Source organism: Hemibagrus wyckioides, linkage group LG03 (genome assembly GCF_019097595.1).
Source record: "Hemibagrus wyckioides isolate EC202008001 linkage group LG03, SWU_Hwy_1.0, whole genome shotgun sequence".
Taxonomy (NCBI): domain Eukaryota; kingdom Metazoa; phylum Chordata; class Actinopteri; order Siluriformes; family Bagridae; genus Hemibagrus; species Hemibagrus wyckioides.
Genome location: NC_080712.1, coordinates 12,197,646 through 12,216,145, shown reverse-complemented (window position 1 = coordinate 12,216,145; position 18,500 = coordinate 12,197,646). Strand labels below are relative to the sequence as shown.

The 18,500-nt window shown below is 37.4% G+C and overlaps 1 protein-coding gene across 1 annotated transcript; it reads left to right on the top strand.

Annotated features, from left to right (window-relative positions):
* Positions 1–1,013: 1,013 nt before the first annotated feature.
* opn4a (opsin 4a (melanopsin)) lies at positions 1,014–17,382 on the top strand. Its single transcript, XM_058379756.1, has 9 exons — positions 1,014–1,207; positions 9,712–9,854; positions 10,355–10,488; positions 11,452–11,655; positions 12,752–12,923; positions 13,404–13,565; positions 13,869–13,976; positions 15,073–15,268; positions 16,929–17,382. The coding sequence occupies exons 1-9, from the start codon at positions 1,109–1,111 to the stop codon at positions 17,019–17,021; spliced, it is 1,311 nt and encodes a 436-aa protein (XP_058235739.1). The 5' UTR covers positions 1,014–1,108; the 3' UTR covers positions 17,022–17,382.
* Positions 17,383–18,500: the final 1,118 nt, after the last annotated feature.

Below are 18,500 nucleotides of genomic sequence, written 5' to 3'. Positions count from 1 at the left end.
ACAAAAACAGAAGCAAACAAATGAACTGTTCTAATCATGTGGAAGAAATAAAGCTATTTTGAGAACACATGAGGATTTGATAAGTGGTATGAGTTGGGAATAATAGTGAGTGTTGGCGAATGAAACACACTGCATCTAGCTCCTGTGGAGCTTCTGTTCAAAGGTATGACGTCAAAGGATGGTGTGTGTGTGTGTGTGTGTGTATCTAGGGCAGTGTGGGAATTATCGCCCTCCACTTCACTCCATGACATATAACAGCACAGCCCACTGACGTAATTTGACCCTGAGTGCATGTCCCTCTGAGTCAAAGGGTGTCTTACATCAGGTGAGCAAACCTTGGCCTTGTTTCAAGTACACTCTCAGAAATGTCTTTGTCACTTAGGTGGTATTATAAAGAGTACCTTTTACTCTGAATCTTCCTATCTAACTGTATATAAAGAACACTGATGGGCATTTTACACGACTTGCACCTTCCCAAAGGGCAACAAACTCTTTGTCCTTTCATTTTTCTTATATTTTTAATTAAAGGATATTTGATTAAAATCTCTGAAATAAAAAGGCCACTACTGTATGTTCTATGCCTACCTTAATTCTACTATAAAATATAGTTCCCAGAATTATCCTTCTTTAAACCAGTATGTGGAAAAGGAAAAAACGACAAAATTTGCATGTGTGCTGTACTGTATAACTCTTATATAAATCAGTTTTTCATAACGTTTATCTTTCATTAAAAATAATTCCATAATTTTTCTCATCTCATTTCTCATTTCCCATTAAAGAAGAAGAAGAAGAAATGGAAAAGAAGAAGAAATGGAAAAATAGCCAGCTGGACATCTTTCCATACCCTATTATTATTATTATTATTATTATTATTATTATTATTGTTGTTGTTGTTGTTGTTGTTGTGCAATTTATATAAGTTCAAGAGCCGCTCTCTAAATCCAGCAGGAGCCAGGACAGTCCTGACCCCTCCTCTTGGTCATTCATGTTTCTTGTGAGAGAAGGAACATGCAGAACTCAGTCTCACGCACAAACACACACACACACACACGTGCACTGAGGCGGTGTGTATCGGATCGGGCGCGCGCGCGGGCTGGTGTGTACAGTGATGGTGGAGGTGCTGTGCGCGCGGAACGGGAGCGCGGAGAAAGCGGGGAGAGCGGGCATGCTGCTGCTGCTCGAACCCCCAACTCCCACCATCACCACAGTGAGTGACCACTAATTATTATTTAACACGAACTGACAAATCCAGCGTGCGGTATAGATTAAGACTGGCCATCAGTGTTGAACAGCGTTCTGGCTGTAACTCTGTAAATCTGTATTGTTTTGGAAGGATTTGTAGTGAACTTTTGTATGCAGCATGAGTGTTATACTTTGCAATGTTACTCGTGTTCGTTTATAATAGTAACCTATCAGTTCAATCATGCAGCAATAGCAACCTTTTGATAATTTGTTAACTAAATACTCTGTTATGGCAAATCAGCCCCATGAGAGCTTAACTGCAGGTTTCCTGTTGTCAATGCAAAACTACTTAATGCTGTGGTTTGGGACATGGCCAGAATCTACAGATCTCCACTTCAGGTGGAAACTCTGGCATAGAAACTAACTAAACTAAGTACAATTAGTCTTCAAAAGTATTCATAAACAGGCAAAGTTTTATTCTGAAGCTGGATAATAATGCACAGTGATAAATCTGGTCTCTTATTCTTCATGTATATTTTGCTTAGTTAAGGTTGGGGGTTGCTTTGTACGTGGGTTCTACCTGGAACCCAATCTGAAAGTGAAATTCTCTTTACCTAAGTGCGCTTGAATAAATGATTTACTTGTAGTTATCCAAATTGCATGCAGAAAAACACATAAGGATGTTGTATGCCCTGGTTCACAAAAAAACTGATATGGGTGAGTTCATAGCAAAGAACAGACTGAAAGACTACTTCTGAGATTGAAATGCTCTGTTGTTCTCTACCAGAGTTACAAAAATCTTTTATTCTATACTTTTATATAGTATACAATCTTTGAAATTTTACTTTTTGATTTTTTTTGTATTATTTTAATATATTCTTTATTATTTGTAAAATAATTGTAATAATATTAATATAAATGTAATAAAATCGTAACAATATTAACAAAAAATGATTATTTATTAATTATTTTTTAACTTTTAAATAATTAAAAAAAAAATTGTATTTTTATTTTCCCTTCTTAATTTCAGGGGGGGAAATAATTTCCCCTTTTAACTGAGTGTTGGTGGTCTTATAATTTATATAAATTTAGAATTTTTCAAAGGCCCAAGTGTAATAAAAGGCTTCCACTCCCCTAAAATAGTTCTGTTTGGAGCCTTTCTGTTGTTTAAAGCATTTAGTTTATTTTTAAATTAGCATTTTATCAAAATGACACAGAGAAGTACACATATGGATCTCATGAGGTCTGATACCAATCACTATAAAGAAATCCACCTGGTTAATTTTCTCTGGAATGAATCTCCAGAGCGCTTTAAAAGACTATTTATATATTCATGAGAAATTATACTGTTATTGGACTCCTTCATTTTGCTTGATAGGGTTAGGGCAGCTAGTGTGTTTGAAGAGGGGAAATACAGATGTGTATAAATCTGCATGACTGTATGACTGTGACCCTCCAGGACCTCCAGGAGTTTGAAGCTTCTATGATTTGTTATTTAAATCCAGGATTTGTTACATCTATCTATCTTAAATCACTGTGTTATATTCATAGGGCATGTACCTTGCCTCCATTATCTGTTGCTAAAAGTGTGAGTAGAAAGCATCTAATAGCTTCGTGGAACAGAGTGTCATCAGTGTGACATCCTGTGGCAAATTACACACACAAAATGGCTTGTGCTTCACTCAATGCACTAACAATTAGAGTGTGCGATCAGGCATACTTGCTATTTTCCCCTCCATTGAATGCAGATGCATTGCTTATTTATCGTCTATTGCTAGTTTTAATATGAATGAGTTCCAAAATTGGGTTAGCTGTTCAATCGGGTTATATATAATAACAGTTTTGTATGTTTCATGTCAGACTAAAGGTATCACCTTTTGGATTATTTTCAGCTGTCTGGAGAACAACATGCTTTAATCCATTAAGATCATTTTAATTCCTGTGCAAACGAGCTGAATTTTCCCCTGTTATTCAGTGTAAGTGACAGCAGGAGGCAATGTAGCTCGTGAGAATCTGAAGCCACGTGTCCAGTGAGCCTAAAGGTCAGGAATATCCTACTGTATACTGTACACTACTCAGTGCTGACCTTTAGCATGACCCAGAAACTTGACTTCTTTGTTAATTATTGTACTGATTGCATCAAGTTGATCTTTTGTGCCTTTTGTAATCATTTATTGTGACTTTTCTTTGTCTTTAAAATTCTTTTTTTTTCATTTGTAATTAGCTCTTTTCTGGCACACAAAGAACAATTTAGCTGAAATAGATCTCTTCAGTCTATATTACAGGTCAGATGGTTGCAATTTGATATGCACAAAAATATTCATTGAGGTCTTTAAAGGTTCAACTGACTTTTGATTTTGTAGTTTTATGGCCGCTATAAAGTTACGAAAGAACAGCTAAGAAAGTGTGACGCTAATAAGGAGATGAAAATGGGAAATGCAGCACATAACCGTATTGCTTTTCATTAGCGACATGCAGAAATCACAGACAACAAGGTCATGTCAGATTGAACTGCGATCACAGCGTGTTTATGCTGTACTCAGGGGCGTGATTGTAAGCAGAGAATAGCTGAAGAGCCTGGAAGTATTTTTTTTTTCCATATGCGTTTCTCTATAAATAATGACACCCTTTATAGTTTTCTCATTGTATTTTTCTTTCCTACTACACAGGTTATTAAACTGCCTCATCTATCAAGCTTTTCAGTGTTAAGCATATTAAAGGTTTAATAAAATGATTTAATTGTATCTGGCAAACAGAATACATTTGGCCATCTCAACGTTTCCAGATGCAAGTTTTATCAGCACAATGACATTAAAACTTCTGATGCTTTTATACCTTTAGATAAATATACACTCAACGAGCACTTTAATGGAAACACTATACTAATCCTATGACCTCCTTTTTCTCTCAAAACAGCCTCGATTCTTCATGGCATGGACTCCACAAGATCCTGGAAACATTCCTTTAAGATTCTGTTCCTTGTCGATTGAATTGGTGTCCTGAATATTAACTTTAAATCTTTTGTTTATTACTCTAGTCAGTGCAGTTCAGCTTTTCTTTAGACTTGTCTCTTTGTAAATATAATTGCTGGGTTAATTCGGCTACTTTTGCAATACATTTGAAAATGTTTCTTGGCTATTTTTCTTTTAAAGCATTCTTGGACTCCTGAATGACCATATTAGCCCATTTCCAACATTATCTTGTCTAAATCACAGAGCAAAGATCTGTATTCCCTGTGTATTAGCCAACTCCTTTCTAATGCTCCTTTATGACTCTCTTTTATGTACAAAATAAGTGTTTTGTGTACTTAGACTCTAATGAACACTATAGACACCATTTTCACTATTTTCTCTAATGGAGGTTATGCAAGCTCAAAGCTTCCCTGTGACCTGTTGTTCTTCATTGGAGATGAATGACTGTTTGCAAAGAAATGTATTATTTCTGGCTTCACACCACCAGTGCTTTTGCCCTAAATACAGCTTACACTTTTATATTTCTATTTGTGTGCATTTACAGTATAGATCTGGTCTCCTTCATTCGAGCAGCTTAGAAGGCCTGTGGAAAAATAAACAGGATAATGCAGGTGCAGGGGAAATGATGCATTTGATGATATTGAGGATTTTATTTCATGTTGTATGGAACCTATAATACTCCAACAGGTGTTAACTCAAAATAATATTCTGGCAAGAGTTGGAGTAAAAACTGGAGATTTGTAGGTGTGGGGAATTTATTTATACAGGTGGCAATAATGCAGGAAGAGCATCATTCAATAGATTTTATGTTATGCTATTGGACCTGTTAGCTTTAACATCATGGAACTTACTTAGATAAAGCATTTAGGTTTTGATATATTTGTTTCCGTCATGAATTTAACTGCAGCTGCAAGGCTTGTTTTTTTTCTTTTGCTGACTTTGTCAGTGTAATGATACAAAACATCTTTTAAGGCTTTTTTATTTGATCCTGTTAAACCTTTATCTGACAAAATTTAACCTCACTGAGCAGCTTATCAGGAAGACTTTACTAATTCTGGGTAAGGGATCCCTTTGCTCTGAAAACAGGCTCAATTCTTGATATGTTATATTTTATTGGTTTTATAGCAACAACAACAAAAAAAGAACATACCAGAAAAACAAAAACAAAACAAATAGGAGGCCAGAAGACAAAATTGACATTAAATGCCTAAATAAAGTACAAAAGAAAAAAGCAAATCACAAACAGGGGGGAAATAATCAGCCTATAAATCCTAACTTCACATATGTCAAACTCTTGAAATTCCACTGTCACATAAACGTTCGAGGAAGGGACTTTGGAAAAATTTTTGAGGGACTTTGCTTCCCTAAACCGTATTTTCTCAAGATGTAAGACAGAGACCATCTCCGCAAGCCATTTCTGATAACATGGGGAGGTAGTAGATTTCCATTCCCTTAATATAATTCTTTTGGCCACCACCATGCCCAGCATTAAGGCCAACTGCAAATAATAAGGCAAAGATAAAACTGTATCAGAGCAGCCAAAAATGGCCAACTCCATTTCGGGCAAAAAAAACCCGATCATATGCCGCAGAATACCAAGAAAATATATCTTGCCAAAACCTATGCAGTTTTGAGCAGAACAACAGCCTCAATTCTTAATGGCAAGGATCCCACAAGATGTTGAAAACATTCCTTTGAGATTCATCTGGTGCTTTTAAACTGTTATCTAAATAAATGTACACTCACTGAGCACTTTATTGGAAATACTATACTAATGCTATGACCTCCCTTTGCTCTGAGAACAGCCTCGATTCTTCATGGCAAGGATTCCACAAGATGCTGGAAACATTACTTTGAGATTCTGGTCCATGTTTACATAATTGTATCACTCAGTTACTGCAGATTTTTGCTGTTCAACCACATTCCAAAGGTGTTCATTTGCATTCACATCAGGTTACTGGGAAGACCACTAAAAGCACTTTGAACTTATTGTCATGTTCATGAAACCAGTTTGAGGCGATTTTTGCTTTGTGTCATGGTGCATTATCAGGCAGGAAGATTAATTAGAAGATGATAAATTCTGGTCAAATGACCAGCAACAATACTGAAATAGTCTTGTAGTGATTAGTGATTTATTTTTATTGACGGTTCCAAAGCGTGGCAAGAAAACATTCCCCACACCTTTATTCCACCTCCATCACCCTGGACTGTAGACACAAGGCAGGTTGGGTTTGTGGAGTCATGCTGTTGGTGCCAAATTCTGAGAAAACTTTAGAGACTGTTGTGTCTGAAAATCCCAGTAGATCAGCAGTTATTGAAATACACAAACCAGCCCTTCATGGTTGGCACCAGCAATCATGTCACGGTCAAAATCACTGAGATTACATTTTTCCCTATTCAGATGGTTGATCTGAACATTTCCTGAAGCCTGTATCTGCAGGATTTTATGCTTTGCACTGCTGGAACACAATTGGCTGATTAGATAATTGCATGAATGAGTAGGTGTACAGGTGTTCCTAATAAAGCGATCAGTGAGTGTGTATACACAGCAGTTACTATGACTGAAGGAAAATATTGACATGTTTCTCTATCTGTAAGAACCTGCATGAAAATGATTATGATTATTATTATGATTCTGATTCTGATGATGATGATGATGATGATGATTATTATTATTATTATTATTATTTCCAATATTGTTGTTGTTGTTATTAACATAAATAATTACTGCAGACATATAGAAAATAACCCATTTATTTTACTGACTTAATTTTTGGAAACATCCAGGATACTTTTCAGACCTCTGATACATTCTTTGTTAGTTCTGTTGCCCCATGTTGTGTCTGTTCCCATGTACTTCATCTGTACTTGCAGCTGAATTCAGCTGTTATCACTTAAAGCATCCTTTGAGGCACCGGGCTTTTGTAGCAGCATGTGTCATTTTTGAACATGTGTAATCAATCTCAGAAGAATTATTTATCTTATGCAATCTGTTTCTCTGTTTTGTCTTTATAACTGTCATGTATGAAAAAGAGAGCTGTGTCAGTACAGAGAAATTTAAGTGTGCTGAATTCCTCTAGATCTCATTTGTCCACTGCATCAGTGTAACATATCAGATTGTAAATAAAGCAGGGATCGAACCCAGATCTCCATGGTAGCCACGATCATCCACATGCAGTTTATCAGACACACAAGCGAGATGAATTCAAAGCGCTGCTTTATTAACACCACTAAAACAGAACACTGGACAAATACAACGTGATTAACAAAATGTGACAATAACATGGGAAACATAACGACGTCTGACCGAACAAAAAACAAAATACAACGACATACAGAAGGGCTGGTATATATAGGACAAAACATTAGGGTAATTGGGGAACAGGTGACATGGCGGGAAAACGGAACAATAGGAAGGGTATGGCACAACACACGTAGGGACTACAGCAGGGTTCCTCAAATCTTGCCCTGGAGGGCCAATGCACTGCAGAGTTTAGCTCCAACCCTGATCAAACTCCTCTACCTGTGTGTTTGATTAAGGTTAGAGCTAAACTCAGAGCAGGAAAGTGGATCTCATGGGAGAGATTTAAGGATCCCTGGACTACAGAAACAAAAATAAGGTTATGGTGAATCGCCTGCCAGCACCCCCTCTGGTGGTCTGGCAGGAAACTGTCCTAGTAGCTCCCGACAGTGTCTGTTTTCTTAGTTCCTTAGTGTCTGAACCACTCTGTGCCTTTACTCTGCCTGTCCTAGGTCTTCCCCAAACAGTAAGGTAATTTCACTAAGAGCAATGATTAGGAAAAGAGATATTTATGTTGTTTGGGAGTCTGGGAGTTCAATTAATATGAGCTTTAAACTTAAATAGGCTCTAAAATGAAAACAAATTAAGCGATTAAGGTTAAGGTAGCAGCCAGGGGTGTAATGCTCTGTCAGACGTGTTATTTTTTGTTACAAAGGAGTTAGTCCAGCAAGACAGAGTATGAGTTTAGGGTTTGTTTGTAATGCGTTAAGTGCAAAGTGATTGGTTACAGTATGTCTCCAGTCATATTTTGAAGACAATCAGATGTCTGGGCTTTTTGACAGCCAAGGAAATTTAATTCCACAGCCTGGGTGCCAGTACTGTGAATTGGCATTCACATCTTCCTTGTGATTTGAGAGGTGGTGATAAAGTTGAGTCATGCTTGTAGCTTGAATGGAAGGAGATACTGGACTGTAAAATGGCTGCGAGGTTAAATGTATTAGGAACATGGATAATTTGCCATGCAAAGGCCATTTCTGCGTTGACGTCAGACTGTTTTTTTTTTGTTGCAATATCCATCCATGACCAAGGTCTTAACCTCCTGACAGAGTCTATCAGATTTTAGGCTAAAATATCATTTAACAGAATTTGCCATGCAGATCAAGAGATCTTGGACCAAATGATCTGGTGCTTTCTACTGAAATTTTTGTGATTGTTTGAGTCTATCATCTATATTGTTTATGTCAGATCAGTGATGAGAGTGTACCTTTCTGATAAAACAGCACAGAGTCTGCTACAAGAGTCTGATGTAAAATATCAACCATTTGAGACAAAAAAAATATATTGTATATTGTATATATTTAATGAAAAATTCTGTATATATACCAGAGACAGAGCCAGTTGTCTTATTGTTATCCTCAGGGTCATTTCACCTGGGTCATTTTCTCCCTGTTGGCCTTCAATATCAGGGCCAAAGAAAATTGTTCCTGTCGTTCTGTTATTTATCAGCATCAGGAGTGAAAAGACCCTATTAATTGCAGTGACAGAGGTGACAAAAGGCCCCAACAACTCATCACAGATCCTCCTGCTGTCAGATAGAGAAGTGGAGAGCAATTAGCAATGAAAAAGGGGGAAAATAAGGGAGATAAGGTGAAGGATTATTAATCAATGAGTGAGGTAGAGACACTCAGAGCCCATAGATTATCACTTTCATAATCACTTTCATTTTCAAGCTGCACTTTTCCTAAGTTACTTGGAAGTATGAATACGAATGTGATGAAAAAGGTATAAATGTCTTAATAACCAAGGTGATGAAATGAAACCAAGACGTTTTTCATTTAATTAGTGGAAAATTAGTTGATAAATGGTCTTTTGAGGACTACATGGGAATCTAAAGGAACAACAATATAATGTTTTGCCAGAATTGTAACCAAACCAACACAGACATTTCCCTGCAGGTCTAGATTTTGTGTTTATTTCCAAAATTTCCTTCAGATATTTTGATAATGCTCACAAATGGGAAAATGTCTCAATCAAACAGGATGTCTACAGGATGTCTATTTATTAATGTTCCCATGCAAGAATGCCTTTTTATCTATTCTCCAGTTTGTTTCCTGCCATTTTAGTTTTGGGGAACACAATGTGCAAAATATCAAACTCCATCAGCTCACCTCATTGCATGTCTAACAGTGCTAATGAACATCTGCTTATTTTCATTCAAGTTTTATTAGCACTACTAGAGGAATTTGAATGGTTTGGCCAAACATATATCATCATAAAACTTTTATTAATTGTGCTATCTTCTGCTTGTGTTTGGAGGTTGCTATGGTGCATGAGCCCCCTCAGCTTTTCCCTACAGTCGATGTCCCTGATCACGCACACTACTTAATCGGTGCAGTAATCTTCGCCATTGGCGTCACAGGCATCGTAGGCAACTTCCTGGTCATCTTCGCTTTCACCAGGTAAGCTACCTGCCGAGTGTTTTACCAACTCAAACGCACATCATGATTAGTCAACCACAGTTTTCTGAAGGTGGCGTTTTCAGTCTCTGAAGGGGTCTAAGGAGGAGGATTAGTTGACACTGAAAGTTTCATTCAAAACAAATTGCAGCAAATATATTTCTGTTAATAAGACGCATCAGTATTTCCAGCTTGTTTCCAGTGCCAATCATTCTGTTGTTATTCATTTAGATGTCTGATGATTCATATTTTCAATTATGAAACAATGCTTAGGTTTCCATTTTAATCAAAGTCATGATTAAATAATTAACGGCATAAGGCATCAGATGCAGAAAAGCCTCTCTGAAATTAGGGATGCTTTTTACTCTGGCACTGTGCTAAGCTCAATCATGCGATAAGTTTCAATGTGACCTTCATGCCACTTGGGGATACTGATACTGACAGATGTCAAAAAGAAATAATTGTTTCTGTGTGTGTGTGTGTGTGTGTGTGTTTGCTTGTAGGACTCGAACTCTTAGGACTCCTGCCAATATGTTTATAATAAACCTTGCCATCACAGACTTCTTCATGTGTGCCACTCAGTCACCAATATTTTTCATAACAAGTATACACAAGAGATGGGTCTTTGGAGAGAAAGGTGAGCGCCACAGACTGATTAAAATTGATTTCTGTCAAAAAAGTTATTTTTCTTTAATTCCTAATTCTTTTTAGTACTTCATTAGTACCTAATAAATTACAACCCCCCCCCTTCCCCAACAAACTCAATATTCATTAAATGCTTAAGAATGATCATCGTTGTGTTAGTTATGTTGTCTGGGTTCGTCACTAAATTTCCTTATAAAATTCCTTGCTTTTTTCAGGCACTTTATAAGGTGTGGATGGAATATCTGAGGCTCATAATAGCTTAACATGGATGTTATTTGTTTCATTTGGCATATTTCTCTGACTACAACCTTCATAGTGAACTTTAGAAAGCCTCTAAAGTGCGGTTGTATTTGCCACTGATCAGGTTATGAGTCTAATTAAATGGAAAAGAACACAAGTCACTGAGATTCATGGCATAGAGTCAAGAAAGGGAGCTTGACATGAAGTGTGCTTTCTGTTCGGTGTTAAATTTATTCTGGCCTTATCCACTTGCCATGGCAGGAGCTAGTATTTCACCACAGCCAATGTCTCCTCACTGCAATCTTTTAGAGCCATGCTGAAATATACTATATAAAGGAACTGATCATAAAAATATCTTTATCTTAATATAAATTAGTCAGACTATAACTGCTGAATAGAGAGTACACTGAGATCTACGTTCACTCTAACAGGATGTCCCTGGCTCGGAATGGAGAGATAGCTGTAAAATGATAGCAGAAAAGTCAACATGGTTTCATAAGCGTTCACACAAGCCAGCCCTTTGAGGTTTTTCTTCTTTTGTATGAAATTAAGCAAAATTGCTCTGGAATTAATTACAGTTTTGTTTGTGAATCTTGAATTTTATTCTTCCCGCTGCAAAGTGTTTCTTTAGTTCTGGAAAGTCCATATGTGTCTCAAATTTGCTTTTTCCTGATCAGTTATACATGATGACACATTGCTCTGTGTCCCTGCACAGGTTGTGAGCTGTATGCGTTCTGTGGGGCTCTGTTTGGCATCTGCTCCATGATCACGCTAATGGTCATCGCAGTAGATCGCTACTTCGTCATCACCCGACCCCTGAGCTCCATTGGCATGCTGTCTAAGAAGAAGGCACTATTTGTCCTGATATGTGCCTGGGTGTATTCTCTGGGCTGGAGCCTGCCACCCTTCTTTGGCTGGAGTGAGTTCTTTGGGGGAAGTTGTGTAATGAGTCACACCCAATTATTCAGCGTTTCGACTATAAGAAAGATCTTCTATGGATTCCGGTGTAATATAGTGCAATTGTGGCTCTATTTCCTTGCCAGTACACTTGAATTGTAATGCTATAACATTGGTTATTCGCTAATTTGATTGGCCATGAGCCACCCAATTTCTTACATTCTGGTTTAAGAAATTAGGGATTAAACTTGGTTTAAGTCTTCGGTAATAAACTTTTGGATCACTAAAATAACATTAATTGTATATCCACACCATGTTAAAGTATAGGTGCTGATACACAACCATGTATTTTCAAAATAGACATGGATATACTTTACCTCACATCTATCCAGTTTAATCCCTGGGATGTGAAACAGAAGGTAAGGACAGGCTTTGCATGCAGTGTGCTGTCTGTGGATAAGACTTCATTGTCTTCATGGACAGAGACTACTGTTGACTTGCTTGACAGGATTGGCTGATGCATCGGTCCCTGTGGCACATTTTGTCTTTGAGTCTCAGTGCCAAGATAAAGCATGCCCTAGGAGTCATATGCCCTGTCTGTCTGTCTGTCTTTTTAAACACTTCTGGCAACTTGTTTGCTGTGTGCGCTGAAAAAAATCTGTCAGCGTTGTTCACAGAAAGAAACAGAAAGAGAAGGCAGACAAAAACATGAAAGGAAAATGAAAATAGGCCACTATTGTCTCATGCACAAAAATACCTTCAGAGATGTTTGGTATAGAAAGATTAAGGCAGGAACCTGACAGCATTTCATAAACACTTCTGTTGAAATGCTTTTTCTCTTTTTTTGTTTTCCAGATTTGGTAAGGCTTGTGAAGAATAAAGATGAATATATATATATATATATATATATATATATATATATATATATATATATATCCTTCATTTAACTATTGAATATTATTCAGATTTATCCATTTTTTTGGAGTTGTTTTTAGTATTATTATGTACAGGAAATGTACAGTTTTATACAGTACTTGTCACTGAAAGTAAATGATCTCTCTCTCTCTCGCTCTCTCTTTCTCTCTCTCTCCCTTTTTCTTCTTTATCTTTGTCGTCAGGTGCCTATATTCCTGAAGGTCTGATGACGTCTTGCACGTGGGATTATGTGACCTTTATCCCCTCGGTTCGGGCATACACAATGATGCTCTTTATCTTTGTCTTCTTCATACCTCTCATCGTCATCATCTACTGCTATGTCTTCATCTTCCATGCCATTCGTAACAGCAATCAGTGAGTACGAAACAAAAATGAGAAAAGAAGTATTTTCATTTGCAGCAACCTCCAACTCAGCTTCACAGAAATGTAATTGAAATTTCCCCAGATATTGGACAGCTGTGCTCTGATGAATATATTTTTTCGTTTTGGTTGACTAACTTTAATTATACCTGCTTAAGTAAATAATATTTCATGTAAATTTGTTGTGTGTAAAGGTGAACTGGTTTGTGGCTTATACGTATAACATGGAAGTATGGCGCTAGTGGGCAGATGTTTGCTCCCACGCAGCTGTGTTTGAATCACTGCTCATTTTGATGTTGTATGACAGATTTATGAATCAGACAAGTCATACATCTTTCTGTGTGACAATGATGAATGAGGGCTGATGTTAAATAGTACCCTAGCTTACATGCATTTATCCCATAAACATGCATTTATCTGTTAAACGGAGCATTTACAGTACACTCTAACATGTTATTTCTCTGATTGTTAAAGAGATGTGAGGAAGATGGACAGATGCAATACCAGAGATACTGTGAAGAGATTCAACAAGATGAAGAAAGAGTGGAAAATGGCCAAGGTTGCTCTGATTGTCATCCTGTTGTATGTCATCTCCTGGTCTCCTTATTCAGTTGTGGCCCTTACAGCATTTGCTGGGTGAATACACACACACACGCACACTCGAACAAAGCAGTCATACACTTTAGACTTTATCGCCAGAAGAAAATCATTTTAAAATTGCAGGATTTATTTCTTTCCAGCCTTCACTCAAAATACAGTACTGCATTCTCTTCAATTCAAGTTTTACTTTTTCAGTACAAGTTACAGAATTACAAAAATTCCAGTCTGTCCCTTTTCAAGTTCAAGCACAATCAAATACCATTCAAGATTTCACATACCATAAACACAAGACGACCTCTCTGACCTCTTCAGTCTTGTCTGTGTTTTTTTTTCTTGTAGTTATGCAGATATGCTGACACCATATATGAATTCAGTACCTGCTGTGATAGCCAAGGCTTCAGCAATCCACAATCCCATCATTTACGCCATCACACACCCCAAATACAGGTATTAACAGAGCATCTTTATCCTTCCCTGAGTACTTTCACTCTGGGTGGTATTGGAAAGGTTTTTTAAAACGAAAAACTGTCCATTTCATAATCTTTGTCTTCAGTAAGCTGAAATAAATAATATATATTTATTCATTTCTTCCTTATGCATAGGTAAAAAAAAAAAGGCTTCACTTTGGGGTTTTCCAACTCTACATTTGACTAATAATTAATCTGAATATAAATTCGAGGCCACATGTACAGGCAGTGTCACATAACCAGGATAAGAGGATTTATTTGAGGATTTGTTGCTCTAACTTTATTTTTAATTGCATTTAATTGCATCCTGTAACTCTAAACATGGCTAAACAAATCAGTCCTCAAAACCTAAAGCTGTGATTAAAACCTGTATAAGGAACATATTTTCACTTTTCCGTGCTGAAGCTTTTCTCCATAGTGACAGAGAGAATACAGAATACAGACAGAATACAAATGAGTAGTTCAAGGTCTTGTTCTCGAGCTCAACAGTGGCAACTTTGCTAATCGATAGCCTACTAACTTAGCCACAAAGCCTAATACAGTATTACCGATGCCTTCATGTCCAGCTATTTATAAGGAACAATTGACGTCAGAGTCGTTCAAGTGATTAAGGCTCTGATTGTAGATTGGAAGCTCACCACAATTCTGCTGCTGTTGGACCCTTGAGCAAGGCCCTTAAACCTGTCTGCTCCAGGGGCAATGCATTATGACTGACCACTGCACTTTGACTCCAACTTCCAAAGCTGGGATATGTGAAGAAAGAATTTCACTGTGCTGTAATGTTTATGTGACAAAAATAAAAGCCATCTTCTTCATTGGTATAAAATCAATGTCAAACTGTTGACATTACTCTGCTAGTTTCATAGTTGCTCTGTAGTTCCTGATACTCCAGAAATTTGGTCAAAATGGTGATTTTGCATGTGACTGCAGGAATTGCATTGAAGTAACCGGCAATCTGGAAGTGTTTTTGAATTGCAAATTGTTATGAGAGTAGCTTCCACACCTGTGCTCCTCCTCATGAGACCTCTGCACTACAGTACTTCTATGCATTACATGGTTGTCTGTGTGTGTTTCAGAGTGGCTATAGCCAAATATATCCCATGCCTGCGTGTGCTGCTGTGTGTTCCTCAGAGGGATCTTCAATCTCTCCACAGCAGTTTTATATCTACCAGACTCTCCACTATAACCAACCGAACCTCGGATGTGTCTGGGAACTTGTCCCAAAGCAGTACATGCAAATCCTACATCTCCTCTGGCTCTGATGGTGAATCTGTAAGTCTGCTGCTCTTTTACTGTATGCTTAGTGATTTAATGTAGGTATTGAAGCCAGGGCCTGAGGGAAAACAGCTGGATTTTAAAACTTTTTGTTTGTGTCACGTTTTAAAAGTCACAACGAATTAGACCCATGTGCAGGATCAAAAAACCTCCCTTGTTTTATTTAACTAAAAAAGACAACGGAACAAAAAATAAACAGTACATGAACACTCAAAACTCAACATGGCAAAACCGAAACAGGAACACAAGGAACCAAACACGACAGTAAACAATAACTGGACAAGGATAGATATGAAAATGGCACGTATAAATAAGGCAACACATTAGGGATAAATAAAAACAGGTAACATAACACGTCATGATCACATGATGCTTAACATGGAGTAGCAATCAACCCTACAGCACCCCCTCTAGTGGTCTGGCAGTGAATTGTCCCAGTAGTTCTTTACAGTTCTTTATATTTAATTATCATCATGCATTAACCCATTTCAGATTCTTGTATTCTGTAGTTAGGGCTACCACCATAACAAACACCCCCATTTTTGTGTGAGGGTTGGAGAGGGGCGGGCATTTTGCATTATATAATATTAGATTAGTTGTCTGATCTAAGTAGAAGCCTGAGCCATGTTGCTGCCGCTACCTCTGCTGATATCAGGGAAGATATTTGCCATGCAGGAACCACACAGAGACAGTGACTGAACGGCAAAACTCTTTTAAATGTACAGAGATGAACATGGAGTATTTATGCAGAAGAAAGGTGTAATATTCAGTGTTATCAATAGGTAAACAAAAGACGTCAGCAGAAACAGATGTCATGGCTGACGTGTTCACTGGCGAGTTTATTACAATTTATAAATTACAGAAGAGGAAACTGTCACCTGTTTAGCAGTGCTTGTCTAAAACAGAACTGAAAGAATTTCTAGGTCAAAATAAGGATACCACTGTCATAAGATGAGGTCAGAAACAAATGGTATCACACAGTCAACCAGGGACAGAGTGTGCCAAGATATATTCAAAATATTTCATTTATACCAATAAAAAATATTAGATAAAAGAATGACCAGATTTAGAGTTTACAAAGAGTGGTACAAAACGTCAGATGAGCTGTAGTTGCTTTTGATGTAATGCTTTTTGGTGAGAGAGATGAGAAGAAAATGACCAGATTACAGTAGTTTACTGAAATAACAGCTCTTTACAACAGCAGTGAGCAGAAAAGCATCTCAGAACACATATGTAAGTGTGCACGAGTGTGAATGTGTGAATGTGTATATTCATCATTTTTTAATGCTTTGGAGCTATTTGGCATACAAGACCTCATTTTTAAATAGATAGATAGATAGATAGATAGATAGATAGATAGATAGATAGATAGATAGATAGATAGATAGATAGATAGATAGATAGATAGATAGATAGATAGATAGATAGATAGATAGATAGATAGATAGACTAATGTCAGGCTGTCCAGTTCTGAGCCCACAATCGAGCCCGCCTTCCTCACCAGCTTGTCCAGATGTGAGGCGTCCTTCTTCTTGATGCTACCTCTCCAGCACACTGCCGCATAGAAGAGGGCACTCACCACAACAGTCTGATAGAAGATAAAATGAATGTTATTAATGGTTTTAATATATGTGATGTTATCTGTTGTTGCTTTTAGGATGGAAATGACAACTTGGATGGTGCTGCGATCCAGATCCCCAGAATTGTGGTCACCTCTGAGTCTGGCCAGTTTTTGACTTGTGAGAATTGAAATGTTGTGTTATTGTACTCCATGCTGTGCTGATAAATGACTGGTTGTTGTTGGCTCACATATTCATAGTACTTTTTTTTTTTTTTAACATTAAAAGAAGTGATTAGTCATATAATAAGGTGGTTACCTGTGAGGAAGTAAGCAATCTCCAACCTGATGGCATTTTTCATTATTTCATCATTACACCCATTTAAATTATTATTTGCTTTGGAACTGTACAGTGTTGTCCTAATTCTGCTTGATTTCTTGGATAATTTGTGTCTCTAAGAGTAAGTTGATGTATTTGTCAAAGGAATTTATGTGGAGTTATCAATGTTCTGTAAATGTGGTTGTTCTTATTTATTTATGATTATTTTTTAAATAAAGCTATAACATTCTTTGAGTATTCTGAGTTTTGATTCTGTATATGGAATAACAATTTTCCATGGAAACTAAATAATAAACCTATACAATAAACCTATTGAACTGAATTTCAGATGAAAGGGATGTAATGTGACAAATCTTTAAACCAGGGCAATTTAATTCAATCCTCCATTTCTTAAAACACGTAGCTTCTACCAGTCCCTGTTTTATATGTATATGTGTCTTTATCCCCTCATCATGGCACCTGTTAGTGGGTGGGATATATTAGGCAGCAAGTAAATATTTTGTCCTCAAAGTTGATGAGTTAGAATCAGGAAAAATGGACAAGCGTAAGGATTTGAGCGAGTTTGACGAAGGGCCAAATTGTGATGGCTAGATGACAGGATCAGAGCATCTCCAAAACTGCAGCTCTTGTGGGGTCTGCAGTGGTCAGTATCTATCAAAAGTGGTCCAAGGAAGGAACAGTGGTGAACAGGCGACACGATCATGAGTGGCCAAGGCTCATTGATGTACACGGGGAGTGAAGGCTGGCCTGTGTGGTCTGATCCAACAGATGAGTTAATGTTGCTCAGATTGCTGAAGAAGTTATGATAGAAAGGTGTCAGAAAACATAGTGCATCACAGTTTGTTGCGTATGAGGCTGCATTACTGCAGACCAGTCAGGGTGCCCATGCTTACCCCTGTGCACCGTCGAAAGGGTTAACAATGGGTCCATAGATCAGGTCAGGGGTTAAAACTGAGTTATTGGGAAAAGGGGTAGGTATTTATGATAAAGTACTTGGGAAAATGGTGAAGGTTAGAGGTGAGTTACTGGGGAAAAGAGGAGGGGCTAAGAGTATTATTTGGGAAATGGTTGTTGGTTTGAGGTGATATGCTAGAAAAAACTGGCAGGTTAAAAGTTGAGTTCTTGGGGAAAGGAATTGAATTATTATTTCAGTAATATAAAATGCATGATATTTAATCTAGCCTTCAGGCATACTGAAGAAAGTCAGTAATAATGTGTGTACTGTAATACTGACCGCTGCTATATGTTGCATTAAATAACTTGTGTTTTTCTGACTCAGTCTCACGTCTCATTTTGAATAAGAAACTCAGCTTTCATACATTTATTGTTGC

Coding starts and splice junctions, on each gene's coding strand:
- opn4a (XM_058379756.1), top strand. CDS start 1,109: ATGGTGGAGGTGCTGTGCGCGCGGAACGGGAGCGCGGAGAAAGCGGGG. Junction 11,656..12,751: donor GCCACCCTTCTTTGGCTGGA/GTGAGTTCTTTG, acceptor CTTTGTCGTCAG/GTGCCTATATTCCTGAAGGT. Junction 12,924..13,403: donor GCCATTCGTAACAGCAATCA/GTGAGTACGAAA, acceptor TGATTGTTAAAG/AGATGTGAGGAAGATGGACA.